The sequence below is a fragment of the Mirounga leonina genome, unplaced genomic scaffold (genome assembly GCF_011800145.1).
Source record: "Mirounga leonina isolate KUSES-001 unplaced genomic scaffold, KU_Mleo_1.0 Mir_170, whole genome shotgun sequence".
Lineage (NCBI taxonomy): Eukaryota > Metazoa > Chordata > Mammalia > Carnivora > Phocidae > Mirounga > Mirounga leonina.
Window position 1 is genome coordinate 8,014,288 of NW_023270433.1, and position 17,272 is coordinate 8,031,559.

At 50.7% G+C, this 17,272-nt stretch overlaps 1 protein-coding gene across 2 annotated transcripts in view; it reads right to left on the reverse strand.

Annotated features, from left to right (window-relative positions):
• The window catches only part of GARNL3 (GTPase activating Rap/RanGAP domain like 3), a 127,095-nt gene that overhangs the window by 2,776 nt on the left and 107,047 nt on the right, over positions 1-17,272 (reverse strand). For both annotated transcript variants that reach the window (XM_035015772.1, XM_035015773.1), the window contains 5 exons: positions 12,663-12,729; positions 6,401-6,508; positions 4,785-4,903; positions 2,594-2,732; positions 1,181-1,396 (listed from right to left, as the gene is read on the reverse strand). In XM_035015772.1, the coding sequence (XP_034871663.1) occupies positions 1,181-1,396; positions 2,594-2,732; positions 4,785-4,903; positions 6,401-6,508; positions 12,663-12,729 (649 nt within the window). The remainder of the gene's footprint in view (positions 1-1,180; positions 1,397-2,593; positions 2,733-4,784; positions 4,904-6,400; positions 6,509-12,662; positions 12,730-17,272) is intronic.

Consider the following 17,272-nt stretch of genomic DNA (forward strand, 5'->3'; position numbering starts at 1 on the left):
TTTTCTTGGTTGGCTATTGGTGCATTATTGGGATAGAGTCAGGAAGCGTTGATAAATTATATATTTTAAAGTAACTGGTTTTCTTGTTGGTGGAAGGTTTTTTTTCTGATCCTAAAGAATATATATATATAGGAAGGAAGGGAGGGAGGGAGGGAGGAAGGAAACTCAGAAGGGTCTAGAGGAGGAGAGAAAAATCCATGATCCTAACACTGGAGACTATAATTCTCCAACTCTGAGGCTCAATTTCAGAAAAGCACAGTGGTCTGTAACACAGCGGCTGGCAGATCAAGCTTTCACAGGGCACAGTGGGTTAAAATAGCAACACGCATACTTTGAAAGCACAATGGAAGGCACCAACTTCTAAGACCGACCGACTTTGCCAGAGTCAAAGCCTGCCCGGTCAGGCGGCCTGCATCCCCGCCCCAGTTGTCAGGAAACAGGACTGCAGGCCAGGGATGCCCTAAGGTGAACTGTCCTTGCAGTTTTAGGCCATGCAGGTCCCAATTAGGTTTCAAACCACTTCTTACTGGTTTAGCACATCATGTCCTTTTTCTCTACTTTGTTTTCACAATTCGGAACAAAAGTCTTTCTAGCAGTCTCGCCTCTGCACGACTATCACAGTACTTCGTGCTTTTCCGGTCTGGTCTCCCATCAGTGTTACCGAGAGAGAAGGATCTACCAAATATCTCACGTCTGTGCCATCCCTACAGACCTGCCCCCAGGGTCTCTGGGCTTCGGGAAGCCATAACTGAACTGCACCACGAATATCAAAAACAGGGTGAATTTAAAATTTCAAGTACACAAATGTAACATATTATCTGAGAACTGGAAGTTGTAAATCCTTCTAGATACTTTCTAGGAAATCCTACATATAGAAATACTTATATTTTAAGAAATTGTGTCAGACTAGATCTACTGTTTTGTAAACTGCCTTTTCTGCTTTTAACCTGGTTTGGGCAGCCTTCCACACCAGACTGACAGACACACAGACTGACACATCGTTGTTGGGGGTAAACCGTACACTATTCCTAGGCGTAGCTGCACTATAATGGTTTATAAAGCCCTTGTTAAAGGGAAAGTTTCTTTCTTAAGTCATTGTTTCCGAGGATGATTAACATCCAAGATGAAACCAGCTGGCCTATTTACAAACAGCAAAAACACAAAAACAGCCCGTCGTTACCCAGCAGTTCCCTGCGTGTCCTGCTGGCTATTTCTTTAATCTCCATGCGGGACAGGGACAGGGAGTGAGTGACGGGAATGGCAGCGATGCCCAGGCCGATGGCTGTGGGCGGGGTGACAGCTTTGGAGACCAGAGGCGACTTCAGAGGTCGTTCGATGCTTCTGCCCACAAGGTTTCTGAGTGGAATCTTGTACAGATTTTTGGATGGAGTTTCGCCTGAAATATGATTGAGAAAAGAACATGAGAACTTTAAGCAAAGTCTGTACTATTTACAAGGGTGACTTCCGGTTCCTCAACCCAGTGAGCAGGAAGGAAGAATTTAGGCTGCATGCTGACCTCCCAGACCCCATTCGGAGCGACAGAGGGATGGATGGTGCCTGATGGCTTTGGTTTTTTTATTTTTATTTTTTTAAAGATTTTATTTATTTATTTGACAGAGAGAGACACAGCGAGAGAGGGAACACAAGCAGGGGGAGTGGGAAAGGGAGAAGCAGGCTTCCCGCTGAGCAGGGAGCCCGATGCGGGGCTCGATCCCAGGACCCCGGGATCATGACCTGAGCAGAAGGCAGACGCTTAACGACTGAGCCACTCAGGCGCCCCCTGATGGCTTTGGTTTTAAGGGCACTGTTTTCACACGTATATGGCTAAACATGCACCTGCTACGGCGCCGCGTGCCCAGGAGGGGAGAGCACCCAGGAGGGCAGACAGCGGCAGCACCCTGCCTGCTTGGGGTACCCTGTGCTTCCAGGGACGGGAGAAGTAACAACCGATGTGGTGAGCAGCCGGGAAAAGCACGGTGCTCAGAGCAAAGTCGTAACCACAGCAAAGGCCTTTGGGATTCGTGAGCAGATCCAGATGGAGTGAAAGCTGGGTGTGCTCCGTAGGTTTTAGGACTCTGTCCTTCTGGCTATAAAAACCTACCAGATCATTAACATCCCTGAAGGAAAGACACCTTTGCTGTGGCAAGTTGGAATCTCTAGCTCTCAACTCCCTTCTCCCCATGGAAACAGTTCTTTTCATAATGGGCTTTTGTAGTTGTTATCACAGGTTTCTTAAGAATGCAACCAATGCATTCAGAATGCATTTGTTTAAATAGCTTTAAATAGTGACTTCGTTAGGCAGTAGTCACATGTCGATATGTGAGAATGAACTAGAGAAATCAGAATGGAGGGGCGCCTGGGTGGCTCAGTCCATTAAGCATCTGCCTTCCGCCCAGGTCATGATTCCAGGGTCCTGGGATCGAGCCCCGCGTCGGGCTCCCTGCTCAGCAGTGAGTCTCTTTCCCCCTCTCCCTCTGACCCTCTGCCTGCTTGTGCTCTTTCTCTCTCAAATAAATAAATAAAAATCTTAAAAAAAAAAAATCAGAATGGATTGGAGAGCTCTATTAATAAGACAGTAAAAATTGCACTTCACCTTCCCCCGCGGAAGAAGGAAACACGGGAGTATCTCGGCCTGGGGGCGTCTGAGGAGAATTATGGGCACTGGCCCCCTTGGAGCTGCGTCCGGACGAGACCTCGTTCACAGCAGTGGTGGCTGTGAAGTATATATCCGACTAGAATGAAAGAGAAAGCATTAGGGAGCTGCGTGGCTTAGAGGCCCTGCACCCATGGCCCTCCCGTCATCACCGCAAAGCCTGCAAGCGATCTCGGCTCGGCCGCTCTGTCCTTGGGGCATGCAGTGCGGTAATGCGCCTGGGCAGCGGGCTTCCAGAGCAAAAGTCCTGCCCGCCACCCCAGACCTTTCCTGGGTATTCAGTTCCCCACACTTCCCCTTATCTGCTTGCTGATTCACAATAGAAAAGAGGCCATTTCCCAACCCAGCGCACACCTGCCTAACAGGAACGTCAGGCACCCGCAGCGTCAGACCTGGAAAGTATCTGGGGTTCAGTCGGGTCCACTTACAGATGGGAACACGGACCATTCATTCACTGGTTCAGCAAACATTCACGCACACCCGCCCTGTGCTGGCTCTGGTGGGAACAGCCGGGGGGGTGCTGGAGCCGGCTTGTAACTGACCCACGAGTGCCGATTTTCAGGGATTTTGCAAGTGAAACACAGCCATTATTAAACTTAAATAAATAATATTAAAAACAAAGGTACTGGGCGCCTGGGTGGCTCAGTTGGTTAAGCGACTGCCTTCGGCTCAGGTCATGATCCTGGAGTCCCGGGATCGAGTCCCGCATCGGGCTCCCTGCTCGGCAGGGAGTCTGCTTCTCCCTCTGACCCTCCTCCCTCTCATGCTCTCTGTCTCTCATTCTCTCTCTCTCAAATAAATAAATAAAATCTTTAAAAAAAAAAAAACAAAGGTACTAAATGTCAGAATTTGACCATTCCTAATTCTTTGACTATGTTTACCATGATCTATGTTCTTGAGGTTATTTACATCAACTTCCACACTGGAAGCTGGACGTCCTGATGGCGGGACTACACCATGGAAATGGGCAGACACTATAGACCAGAGCTGGATTTGTTGTTTTGTTGACCGTCTGGGCTTAATGGGATGGAGAAAATTTCTAATAGTGAAGATTGAAAGCAGAAGTGTGTTGAGGCTAGTGTTGGAAGTGAAAGAAATTTTGGTTTAATGACCGGTTTGTATGAGAGTGAGAAATATTTTAATAGTAGATCACATATCAGATTTCATGAACAGCCAGCCTATTGGAAAAAGAGTTAATGTACTGAGCTACAACCCCCAGCTGTAAAATCAGGGTAGGCCCTACCCACAGTTAGCAAAAACTAACGAAAAGTATTTTGTGAGAGCCGACTGGCCTAACGGATTTCAAGATAAAAACACTATACATTTTATTCTTTGTAAACCATAAGCTATTTTAATTTTTCTATCAGCAAAATTTATAACCGACTGAGGTACATACATATGTATGTGCGCGCGCGCGCACACACACACACACACACACTCTGACTTCCAGGCTCCGGAGGGCTGGTGGTTCAACCTTTACCAGCACACGCCTGGCGCGGTGCTAGTCCCCGACTCCTGGAACTGTCAGCGTAGTAGGGGAGGCAGATAGGCAGTCAGCCACCCCCCAAAGGGGATGCATGTCGGGATGGAGAAGGCACCACGGGGGCTGAGCAGGGGGGCCCAGCCGGCCTGGCAGGGACGGGGCGGACTGTGCGGCTGGCACGGGAGGAGCTAGGACAAGACCTCTTGGATTGTGTGCCAGCGACAAAGACACCTTGGGAAGTCATCTCCGTTCCCGTGTCCCTTGGTTTTGCTCAAACTCTGTTTCAGGACGTGGATTAGTCAGTTAGCCATATTTCACGGGCCACAAAAATCGAGCTGAGGATGGAAAGCGGCAAAGGAAGAATGGGGATACCACAAGCTCTTCCTTTTCTGGACTTGGGCTGTCCCTCGGGGCAGCGGGGACCCCCTGACCTAACCCAGCCTGATGGCACATTCCTCTCTTCAGCCCAGAGCTTCAGAGCTTCACAACTGCTACCTGCACTGAGTGACCACACACGAGGGGGGCCCGAGGGGGCCACACACGAAAACCCCATGGGGGTTCTGCTGTGGATGCTCTCCCTCTGGCACACAAGGGGCCTAACTCCGTGAGATAGCATCCACGCCCTCCTGGAGCTCAGGTGCTGCTCACCCTGGAGGCCACGAGCTGCAGCTGCGGCACGACGGCTGTGTGGACCAGGTTCCCGTTCACCACCAGGCGGATCTCCATGGAGTCGGTGGTGAAGGCCAGGAGGTACGGGAAAGCGCACACTGCAAGGCAACGGGGCGCGTCAACTGCCAGCCTGCTGGCCTGTGGCTCTCGAGGTGCCGGACCATCCCACAACTGCCCTCACTGCTCCAGAAACTTCCATCTCCCCTCCTCCTCCGGCTGCTTCTCTTCTTCCTCCCCTGGCATGTCCCCCGAATCTAAGAGAGCCTCATTCCTGAGACAACCTCCTCTTAGCTGCCAAGCTTCTGCTTCAAGTTGGTGAGCACTGCCTCTGTTTCTCCTTGTCCCCTTTTCACTGGGGTCGCATAACCTGGTCTCCTGGAGGCTCACCCGCTCAAGTCCCGAGAGACATTCCCCCCTCTTGTCCCCTCTGGCAGATGCTGCTGGGCCCCGAAACCCCGCCTTTCCCGGGTCTTCATGCCCTGTCACTTGCTCCCTTCTCCTCTGTGCTCCTCCTGCCATGCCTGGGCTGGGATTGGGTCTTCTTCCTCACTGTCCCTCACAGGGTGCCGTGGCATCAATGGGTTTGTAGAGTTATTCGTGAAAGGTCGGCCCCTCTTCTTGAAATCGTTTTTACTACACCCTGACTTCCAGGCCCCACAGCTGCCCTGGTTGCCCTGGGACCTCTCCGCTTTGGCCTCTTCACTGGCTACTTCATGCTCCCATGCTTCTTCACACTCTTATTCTCTGTTTGCTCTCTCCTTGGTGAACTCTCTACTCCCTTGGCTTTACCCGGGGTGACCTACCACACCCATGCCTCTAGCCTTGCTCTCTCAAGTGACCTCCAGTGCTGGGGCTCAAAACCTGAAAGCAATCATCAATCCTTCCTTCTGTTTTTGTTTTTTGGGTTTTTTTTGGCCATCTCTCGTCCGTCACCGAAGGTTGACTGGTCCCTCCATTATCCAGATTGGATCTTCTGTTCTCATCTCAAGACTCTAGACTGTTCACCTATGATCACATACTTGTCCTTGGGAGAAAACAGTACTAATTCAAACATTCTTGGCTCTGAGCTGACTCTCACCAGGCAGATACCTAGCTGTGGATCCTGAACCCCAGGAGGGAAGCACTACCACTCACTCCCTAATATTTCAGTGGCAGGCGAAGTGCCTGTGTTTCTGTGATTCCAGATTTTCAAGCTTCAAAATACATAAGAATGGTGCAGAATGCATTGTGCTTCTCCAACAAGTCAGGTGGCATTTTAAGGCTGGAGATCTTGCTCTCAAATTGTCAGAAAAGGAAAGCAAGACCCAGAAATGAAATGATAACTGGAAGATCCCCAAGTCCTGAAAACTGGGATTTCACGGCTCTCAAATGCTCACACGCTCACAACTGGGAGGCAAAGGGGACGGCAACAGTCCCCAAAAGGGGAACAAACAGGACAACAATTAAAAAGGAAAAAGAACCCTTTGCGTACTCATCAGACTCACATAACTCATAGCAATCTAGCAGTAAGCCAGCGAGTTTGCTTACATGGGATTGAACTGTTCAGATGGGTCTATGCAGGAGGGGAAGAGCAAAATGATCTAGGTTTTTCTTACCAATCGCATAAGGAGCCTGGTTCCAACAGAACTGGAAATCTGACGCAGAGGGTTGAACCAAAAAAGAGCCCCCATTAAATGGGCAAACCTTTTTATAGATGCAACTGTCTGCAACAAAACAATAGCGACTCATTTTTTGTGAGAGACAATGCTTAGAGCTGGTAATTAGATAAATGAAAACACAGGCAACCAGGCTAGTGTCCTATCTGCTAGGTTGGCACACGCAGCTGGAGCCAACACCGCCACGCCGCCAGGTGCTCAGCCAGGAGGTGGGCGGGGCCGAGCGACACGACTACAGCAAGAATTCATGGCTGCCATTTGGGGAGGATTTACTATGTGCCAGGCACTGAGCTTTAAACACCTATTTCATCTGAATAACCTTCTGAAGTAGATGCCGTTATTACGCTCCGTATACAGATGAGAAAATTGAGGCCAGGAGAGGTGACGCAGCTTGTCCAAAGTCTCACAAGTACCACACGGGGAAGCAGGGTTTGAACACGGGTGAGCTTGACGGCAGAGAAGGGACCCTTGATGGAGCTCCCCCCGGATGGAGGAGGCGCTCCTGCAAGGTAGATCATGCTCTGAGCCTCACGTGGGGGCTGTATGCTCCCCGCCACTTCCTCCCCGCCTCCCCACATTTTATTAGGAAAACTCGAAGCCATATGGCTGTGTCACGTTGGGGAACCCAAGCCAGAATTAGAATAAGGCCAGTTGAACAGCTGCTCTGTTCCTGGCCTGCTCTGAGCTCTGAACCCAAGTCCAGGTGGTTCAGATCCTCTCCGAGTGAAAAGGTCAGTATAGAAGCAAAGGCTCCTGTTATTCCAGAAGTCCATCATGTTTTAGCCATATGGTTTTATTTTTAATTATTTTTAAACAGTTTTATGGAGCTATAACTTACATATCATAAAATTCACCCCCTTTAAGTGTACCATTCAATGTATTTGAGTAAATTTGCAGACAATGTCACAAACTAATTTTATCATCTTTTCATGACCCTAAAAAGAAACCTCATGCCCGTTAAGCACTCACTCCCTTCCCTGGTTAGACCCGAACGCTGTGCCCTGCGCTGTGGGAGGGCAGAGGCTGGGGGAGCCGGGCGGCTGGTCAGGGCCTGCATGGGGGCAAGCAGGAGGCCCTCCCAGCAGCTGCTATGGCCCAGCTGAGGCTCCCACCCTGTCAAACCTGTTTAGGGACTCCTTTCATGCGACCACTAGGCTTACAAAGCAATTGTCTTATATAGTTTAACTAACACAGTGAGTCCTTAGGAGAGGGAAAATGAGCCAAAGTCAGTGCTGTCTTATTTTTGCTACAATGGGTTCACTAGGGGAGAAAAAGGTACCTTCAGTCTCAGCTGAAGCCCTTGCTCCCAGAGAGGACAGCCGCTCAGGAAGGGTGGCCCCTCACGGCTGTGCTGAGGCTCTGGCCTCTCCGAGGTACAGGTGAGGCTGGTCCCCCCCTTTCCTCTCGGGCCCATCTGCTCCTGCTCTCAGGGCTGCACCCTAGTTTGCCCTTTTCCATCGGGTCTTTCCCCCCAGCCCGCAAGCATGCTGCTTTCTTCCACCTTCTAGAAAGCAACTGTTCTTCCTCCTCCGTGACCTCTCTTCCTCCTTTCCTGAACCTTCCCTTCTCTTTCCCCACAAAGGAAAATTCTCTGGAAGGCTCTCTGGATTCCTGCCTCTACTTTCTCTTACATTCTCTCTCATCCTATGCAGGGGGGTTTGCTCCCACTGCTCCCCAGGGACACCTGCTCTCTCATCAAGGTTTCCTGAGGACCTCCACCTTGGTGCTCCAGGAGCCCCCTCCCATTCCCTACTTAAACTGCCGTCTTTCCTTTCGGGAGATTTCCTTCCCTGTGGCTGTTCCTCAGTCTGCTGGCTCCCCCCATCTCTCTCCCCACTTCCCAGCTTCCAGTGACTCCGTGTCACTTACATGCTAATGGATCCCATATGAGGATCTCCCACGGGCACTCTCCCCTCAGCCCCAGTGTCTCTAATAGCGTATCTGGGAGGCACTGACCTGTCCAGACTCAACTCTTGATCTTTCCCCCCACACTTGCTCTTCTTAGTTTCCCACATCTCAGTAAATGGTATTCTCCATTCTTCCAGTTGCTCAAGTCCCAAAGTGCAGCCTCCCTTCTCTCCCCACTGGCATATGCCATGTTGGATTCAAGAACCGATGATCTTGTTCTCATATTTCAAATACCTCTAGGGTCTGACCACGTCTCAGCACCTCCACTGCTGTGTGCTGGAGCAAAGCCGCTGTCACCTCTCATCACATGGGTGCAGTCACCTGGTAAGTGAACTGCCTTACCTGCTTCCGTGAAGCTCTCCACACAGCGGCCTGAGTGGCCCGTGGTCCTTGTCATACCTAGGTCCGATCCTATCGCCCCTTTGCTCAAACTCCTCCAGCTGCTCACCAGCTAAGAGGCCCCTCACCTACCAGGCCCTCCCTGAACCTGGTCCTCTTGGGGTCACCTTGAAATACTAGAATGTTCCCTCCTCAAGGTCTTTACACACCCCTTCCAACTCCCTCGGGGTCTTCTCTCTGAGTGCCCCGTCCAAGGAGGTCTTCCTTCTCTACCTTCCCTAAATGGAGACCCGCGCCCCGCGCCTTCCAGTGACGGAGTCACTGGAAGCTGGGAAGTGGGGAGAGAGATGGGAGGAGCCAGCAGACTGAGGAACAGCCACAGGGAAGGAAATCTCCCGAAAGGAAAGATGGCAGTTTAAGTAGGGAATGGGAGGGGGCTCCTGGAGCACCAAGGTGGAGGTCCTCGGGACCTCCACTGCCTGCCTTCAGCCCCTCTCCCTGCTTTACATCCATAGCACATACCACCATTCAACATACTAGGTACTTTTCTTATCCTGTTAATTGTCTATCTGTCCCCTTGAAAATGTACTCTGAGAGGCAGGCATCTGTGTATCTTTTACTCACTGTGGAAACATTAGGTGCTCAGTAAATATTTGTAGAATGAGTGAGCTACTCTTCCCTCACCGTCCCTGCTCAGGAAGGACACAGCTGTGGTGTGTTCCTCAAGGCCCGGGTCCCTTATACACATCTCCTCTCCACCCCCTTATCCCACCCCAGCTCCCACCAGGGGACAGCCGACTGCTGGTAGGTTTGAAGGTGTCTGGGCTGGAGGAGACTGAGCTCACAGAGCAGAGAGCCTGCTGGATGGCAAGGGATGGTGTGTACGTGCCTTGGGAGCTCAGCCTGGCCCAGAGTGGAGCTGCCCACCTGAGAAATGGGCACCCGGGCATGGATGAGGTGATCCAGACTGTACTTCAGAGGTTCCTCTGCTCTCCTTTCCAAGTGAATAAGCCCCAGGGACTCCAATATGACTCCAGAGAAGTAGAGGGCTCTCCCTCCCAATAACTAATATTGGTGGTTTCTGCACCCGAGGACAGGGGGCTCTCAATCAGACTGAACTGATTTAGAAAAGTAAGCAAAGCATGTTTCTTGAGCCGCAGAGCTGTGAAGCACATTCACACTTAAAAGTACTGGCGTCCATGCCGGGCCCTCCCCTAAACTGTGAGCTCACTGCAGTCCCTGGCAGCGCCTTTCACTGTTGTGTCTCCAGAATCTAGTGTGTGCCTGGCACAGAGAAGGTCATTTGTTGGGGTTTAAAAAGGGCAGCCTGAATGGGGGAGCTGGGGTGAGGGGCAGGAGTCTAAAATGTTGTGGCCCAGGAAGGAGCTAGGAGTCCATGACCTTGCCTCCATTTGACCTTCCCCATCAGGGTGACAGGGTGACAGATACTACTTCTGATTTTAAAACAAATTTCTCTGAAGAAAAGTCCCTTTCTGCATGTATAAAAGCCTATGGTGGTTACAAAACAAACTGGATGCTGATTGATGCTCTGATGAATCTGGAATAAAAGGAGGAAAAAAAGTCTTGCTGTGCCTGGCAACGTGTTCCATGTATAATCCTGTTTAATCTTCACAGCAGACATGAGAGGTAGGTTCTATATTCTTCACATTACTCATCTGGAAGTTAAGACTTAGGTTAAATGTGGTCACACGGAGAATCAACGGTACTTACGTGAACGTTTCTACTTTCCTTGTGTGATTATCTTTAAAACTCCATCAGCAAACAGAGTTCACCTTAGTACTGAAATTTATTATTTGCATTAAAGGTGAATCATTATTGCATGCTAAGGTCACAGCCAAATTTTCTTTCTTTTTTTAAGTAAAGACTGACTCTGATATTCAAGATAGAGATTAATGATAAGAACATAAGATCCTCAATATACTGAACTATTTATACTTTTCTCCCCTGAAATTGATCTTGCAAATACATTTTTCTCTAAGAACATATAACTGGGAGTTATAATTTCTATTATAAAATATTTTAATCTTTAACACATCTGAGAGAAAAGTCTCGTTATATGAAACTCTCAGTTTATAAAAGTTGTTTTTTACTTTGTTTTGTTTTTTTAATGGAAATAGAAAAGAAACTGATGAAAATCAGCTGCAAATCTTGGGGGGAGCAAGATCATTCTATAGCACCTTACTGACAAGGGCCTTCAGGGCACAGTTGTCTGGACAGAAGCGGGCAAGCGCAGCGTGCCCTGTGTGTGTGGGAATGGGTTACAGAAGTAGCCTGGGAGACTCTGGGGAAAACCAGCTGGTTCTCTGGGCTTGTTCACCAGGGACGCACCAGCCTGCTGGGAGAAGGAGGGAGATGGAAAAGAAAAACCAGATTCCTGACCCAGAGAAATGGAAGCAAGTGGCACAGTTTGGGGAAGACGGAGGCAGGTCTGGGAACCTCTGGGATTCCCAAGGCCTTGACCCATGTAGCATCTAAACACACAGAGCTTATTACCTTCTGATGGCTTGGCGGGTCTAGCAAAACAGATACACGCATACACCAATCCCATTTGAGATGAAAGCAGAGCCTGAAGCCAGGACACCAGCAAAGCCAGGGGAAGTGCAAGTTCCTGGGGCTCCTCGAGCCAGAGAGGCCGCTTGAACCATACCTGACATAGCACTGGGCCACTGCCGCCCTCAGGACAGCTGCCTGCTCGGGTCCACAAGCTTCCAGTGGGGTACAGGGAGGATGTCACCCACCTTTGTTTCCATGTTCCTTCCCTTTCCAGTTCGGGACTAATCATCCCAATCTGATAACCTGCTCTATCTTTTTGTTCTGATCTTCTCTCCCACCTAAAATCCCTCCATCCTTTCAAGCGGTTAGAAGAAAAAAAAAATGACATCAGTTTGTAAAGCATCCCGCCACAAGTTTTTCCTCCCAAATTTTTCATTAAAGTGGGAAGACAACATGTGAAACTGTGAAAGAGATAAAGAGATCTTATAGAAGTGATCTCCCCCCGCCCCGCCCCCGCTCCACTGGGCCCTGTAACCTGGGAGCCGTGGGGCCCAGGAGCCCCGCTGGAGAGCGGGCAGCAGGCTCTGTTCCTGCTGCCTTGCGGGTCGGCCCCCTCACCACTAGGCTATCATATCTCGCATCTCAAAAGATGATTTTTACCAAACAAATTTCTCTGCTAGTAATTAGCCCTCCCATACTTATTCCTCAAAGATTAATCGAAGTATCAGCCCCATGTGTATGGAAATCAATACAATTCTAGGCTGGAAGAATACGTTTTGTTGTTTTAGTTACACTGGGCAGGCTTATCCAGGAAAATATCTTACTACGTTGAGTCTTAAAAGGATCCTTTTTATTGCAGTATCATATTAGCTTTTGAAATGCTGAAAATCCATGAAGACCCTTTTTGATGTGTTTGATCTGCTCTGCCTGAAACCCACCGGCCCCAAGTGAGGCTGGATACACCAGGTTGAGGCTGATTTCTTTAACAGCCTGGGAGCAGCAAAGAGTGGAATAGTAACTGGTTAAAATTTGGGGTGCTGGGGTCAAGAGGGCCCCAAATGTGAACCCTGGGTCTGCTGCTCTGTAGCTGCCTGATCCCGAGAAAGGCAGTTCACCTCTCCAGGCCTCAGGGACCTTATCTCCAAACCTCAGGTAGTAACAGGTGAGAATTCACTGAAACAGTCACTGGATCTACTGAGCACAGCGCCTGGCACACGGTAAGGGCTCCCTAAATGGAGGCCACTGGCAGCACCCCGTAACCCGGACACAGTGCCATAGGCAGGCCCATCTCACCAGGAGGGCTGGGAGATCCAGGTCGGAATGCCATTTTTAGATGCTCCCTGGAGTGCAATTAAGGTCGCAGGAACAAGGCACCAGGTAAATCTAGGTCTGGCTCCCTTTAAATTGCCCAGGAAAAGAGCAGTTAATTTTAGCAACTTACAGTTGTAACACAAAAGCAGCCCGGCTTCTCCATCCTCGTACACATCAATAGCTGCCACAAAATTAACCTGAAATGATAAAGGCAGTGGTGGTGGGCAGGCTGGACGGGACACCGTTGAAAGACTTTCTCAAGTTCAAGGCTTTGGCGGGGCGGGGGCGGGGGGGGCGGCTCTCAGGTGCTGTGGGGTCACTTCCACCTTGGGCGGCCATGATTATAACGCACAGAACCCTCTCGCCTTCCTTTCCCCACTGGGACTTGGTCGCCATCTTTTCTACCCGTCAAGGAGCTCTCGGGAGACGGGCACCTGCACTCTCTCTGACAACAGCACCCCTCTTTGGGTAAGGTGCTCCGGTTCCCAAAGCTTCCTTGCAGGGCGAGTTCAGTTCCCCCGCACGCGGACCTGGGGAGTACGTGCTGTTCTCCCACTTCGCAGGTGAGGGAGGTGAGACGCAGAGACGCGAGGTTGTAAGTGGTGTAAGTGCCGCCGCCGAGGCTTGAACGGGGCCTCCGGCTCTTGGCGCCCTCACCCACGTTCACGCCTCAGCTGGCGGGCAGTCGCCCGACCTCTGAACCACTGGGCCAGGTCTTCATTTCTGTTCGCTCGGCCTCCCGCACTTGGAGGGATGCAGCAGGACATCCCGGAGAGGCGTCAGAAGACCTAGTTCCGGGCAAACTCGCCTCCCTGAACATGCTGTCCACACCACTGCCTGCTTCTGGGGCTCCTGGCAAACGGCTCAACCTCCGGCCATGGGTCTTGGCCTGTAAAACCCGTGTGAGGACGACTTTGCTGACTGCAATGAGAACTCCGCTCCAAGGGTTTCGAGGAGGGCCTGACACTGTCTGGTCAGCACTGTGGGCATCTTCCTCTCCCGCGTGACTAGTTTCCTCCCGAACCTCCTCCTTTTTGTGAGCAGAGCTAGCCCTGACATCTCGGGGCCCCCCCCCTCCCCCAAGCCCAGCAGCCTCCCCCTCAGGGGCCCTCGGGTGTCGTGTGTGCCTCCCTGGGCAGGGGCACGGGCCTGTCCCCGCTCAGCTCGCCGCTCCAGCCCCTTCCGGAGTCGATGGTGCCCAGGCCCACCTGGGCTCCTTCGGCAGACCCTCCGCCTGGCCTCCTTCCGCAGACCCTCCGCCGGCCAGCCCTCCTCCTTACTACTGTCACTGTCACTGTGCTGATGCCCCCCTGGCCACCCTCAGTATGGGGCATTCCTCCCACTTCGCCTAGCACGGGCCTCTGCCTTGGCTCCGGCCTCCCTCCGATGGAACACGGTCCCCTCCCGTCCCTCATCATCTGGCACAGTCCTGGGTGCCACTCAGCACGCAGAAATGAATGAGTAAGGCAGGGTTTCGCCCCTCAAGAAAAACCAGAAAAGCATACAAATACATGAAACAAGGTACAATGAGGCAAATGCCACAAGCAAGAGCTGTGGGTGCTTTGGGGCGGGCGGCAGACCTTGAGGCTCAGAGGTCAAATGTCAACTCTGGGAGCAGAAAGATGTGGGGAGCAAATCCCAGAGAATTCCTCCCCTGCTATATATCATACCCCCCTATTTTAACGATCTGCATAGTGTGTGTTGCTGTCTGATGTTCACTTATTTCTGTTTATCAGAGGCCCCCCCCCCCCCGTAGAACATAAGCTTCGTGAACAGAGGCCTCGCCCGTGCTGTTCCTTGTCACGCACTCAGCACCTGCACGGGGCATGGCACGTGGCAGGAGCAGAATAAATCCTCGGTGAATGCATGACTGAATAAAGGAAATCCTAGCTCTGTCACTTTAGAGGTGTGTGCCCTTAGGCCCCCTGTTCAACCTCGCAGAGCCTCAGTTTCTCCATTTGTAAAAGGAAAGATAAGAAGGACATCTGCCCCTGTGGGGGCTGAGGATTCCATGAGGCCACTTACGGAAGCACCTAGCACAGGGCCTGCTACTTGGGAAATGCTCAGTAAATGTCAGCTGACAGCACAGCCCAGCTGTGGAACCGGCACCAAGGGGGTATGTGATGTGAGGGAGCAGCCTTTGAACTCTGGTCCCTAAGGGAGCCTTCCTGTCCCCACCACTTTGACTTATAATCATTTTCTCCTCAGATGTCCCAGTACTTGTCAGTCGGATGACACTTACCCAGCCAGAGGGAGGACAGGAGGGGCCAAGTGCTATCAGCTTTGTAGCCTGGACCTTTGTGGCCTATCCCCCATTATGCCTTGGGACACGGCTGTGGAGACCACAGCATGCTGGGGTCCAGGGCACAGCCTTCCGAGTCAGAGAGCCTGGGTTCAAGTCCTGTCTCTGCTACTTACTAGCTGTGTGGTTTTGAGTAAATAAGTGACTCCTCCTTTCTGAGTCTTAGTTTCCTTTTCTGCAAAAATAGGGAAGTGAACAGTAAATTCCCCATAGTTGGTGGGCAGATTTCATGAGATAGTGCTTATGAGGTGCCCTGGCACAGGGCCAGACACAAAAGTGATCATTCAGTGGTGGCCATGTTTATTCTCATTATGGGAGGGTTAGCAGTAGTGGGAAAGACGGGATGGGACAGTCTGTGCGTTTCGAGGTAGGGCCTGTATATGTGCTTGGGGTGGGGGCGGGCAGATGTGTGGCCATCACAGGAGTAGAGGAAGTTCAGGCAGAACTGAAGCATGGAGGCAGCAGACACCAGGGAAGTCGCTGGCATGCGGGGGCGGGGCGGGGGGTGCCTATGAGGGGGTCCCAGGACCGTGCTGACTGGTGGAGGAGCATGGCTGTGTGCAGAGTCTCAGGCTGCAGGGCAGGCAAGGGCTGAGCTCCGGCCACGGCGCTGGCACTCGGGGACACCATGGCTTGGACTTAGTCACTTACTCCTTTGGCACTCCCTGGCATTTTGTTCAGACCTCTATTAACACTTAGCACAGTGAGACCCATTTCATGCTTTGATGCCTACGTGGGTCTCCCCTGGTGAGGGGCCTGGTGGGAGTCAGTCTCTGAGACATTGTTTCTTGAAGACATCAGATTCAACTAGAGAGCTTTAAAAAATATATTCTAGGTTCTCGCTCCTAGAGATCCTCCTATAGTAGGTTTAGGGTAGGACATAAGTGTTGCTTTTAATTTTTTACTTGATGAAAAATAAGTAGTTCACTTTATTGGCATTTTAAAATGATAAAAGTAACATGGTGGTGTGAAAATTCAAAACAGGTTTGTAACAAGTTAAGTCTGCACCCCACCTTCCCCAGCCCCAGCTGAAAGTGGGAACCACTGCTAGGTCAGTGTCCGACCTTCCCATGTGATTTTGGGGTGAGCTTCCCACCGAGACCCCCTGGGTCCTGGGCAGATGGTCAAGATGGGGACTTAGGCCCAGCATCTAAGCCAGAGACCTAGATCTCATAATCAGGTCTGCAGTTCCTTCTAGAGGAGACCTTTGTTTTGGGAAGGAGGCCAATGCTGGCTGTTGGAGTTGGGGCAGCAGGTCACGATAACCTGTTGGTAAAATGAACTTGATGTTGATTTTCAGACTGCTGCTTTGAAGCTTCTTAAACATTTCCTCTCTTAACCTGGGGTTCTCTTAGACCCTCAGGTGGGGATGAAGGCTGAAATGGGAATTGAATGGGCTTGGCTGAGAAGAGAGGAGGAATGGAGGTGAGAAACTAGGCCAGAAAATCCACACTGGTGCCAAACAGAGTAACCTGAATGAGGGCGCCTGGGTGGCTCAGTTGGTTAAGCGACTGCCTTTGGCTCAGGTCATGATCCTGGAGTCCCAGGATGGAGTCCCACATTGGGCTTCCTGCTCAGCAGAGAGTCTGCTTCTCCCTCTGACCCTCCCCCTCTCATGTGCTCACTATCATTCTCTCTCTCTCTCTCAATAAATTAAAAAAAAAAAAAAGAGTAATCTGAATGACCCTGAAATACCCAATGACTTAGGGAAGGTCGGTCTCTCTCTCTCCTGCCTCCGTTGCACCGGGGCCTGGGCTGCAGGAACATCTTGGTAAAAAGCTAGCCCGGGGATGCCTGGGTGGCTCAGTCAGTTAAGAGTCTGCCTTCGGCTCAGGTCGTGATCCTGGAGTCCCAGGATTGAGTCCCACATGGGGCTCCCTGCTCAGTGGGGAGTCTGCTTCTCCCTCTCCTTCTGTCCCTCCCCCTGTTCCTTCTCTCCTCTCTTTCTCTCACTGTCTTTCTCTCAAATAAATAAATCTTAAAAAAAAAAAAAAGCAAGTCCTGTTCCCGCAGTCCATTTCTAACTGGCTATGAGAAAACACTTTGTTCATTACCTTTTTTTATTTCCCTAGGGCTCATCTTCCCAATTAGACAGTAAATTCCTTGCGAAGATGAGTAGCTGTGTCTAAGCATCCAGGCCCGCTCAGCAAACACTCAGCAGCTACGGATGTACCCGAGGATGCAATATACACGCTGACCCACTTAGATCTAGGGAAAGGCTTTAAAAAATTTTTCTTTAAAGATTTTCTCTTAGGGAAAAACTTGGTGACTTAGTTTTAAAAAGCATATTGAAGAAAAGACAGAACATTTTCGAATTATTCCTGGTAACTTTCAGAAAAACAAAACCAAGGAGCCACCCAAGACAACTGTCTTTAACCCGATTTTTCCTGGGCCTTCATGAATCTTATGAGGAAAAAAAAATCCACACTTTAATGAAT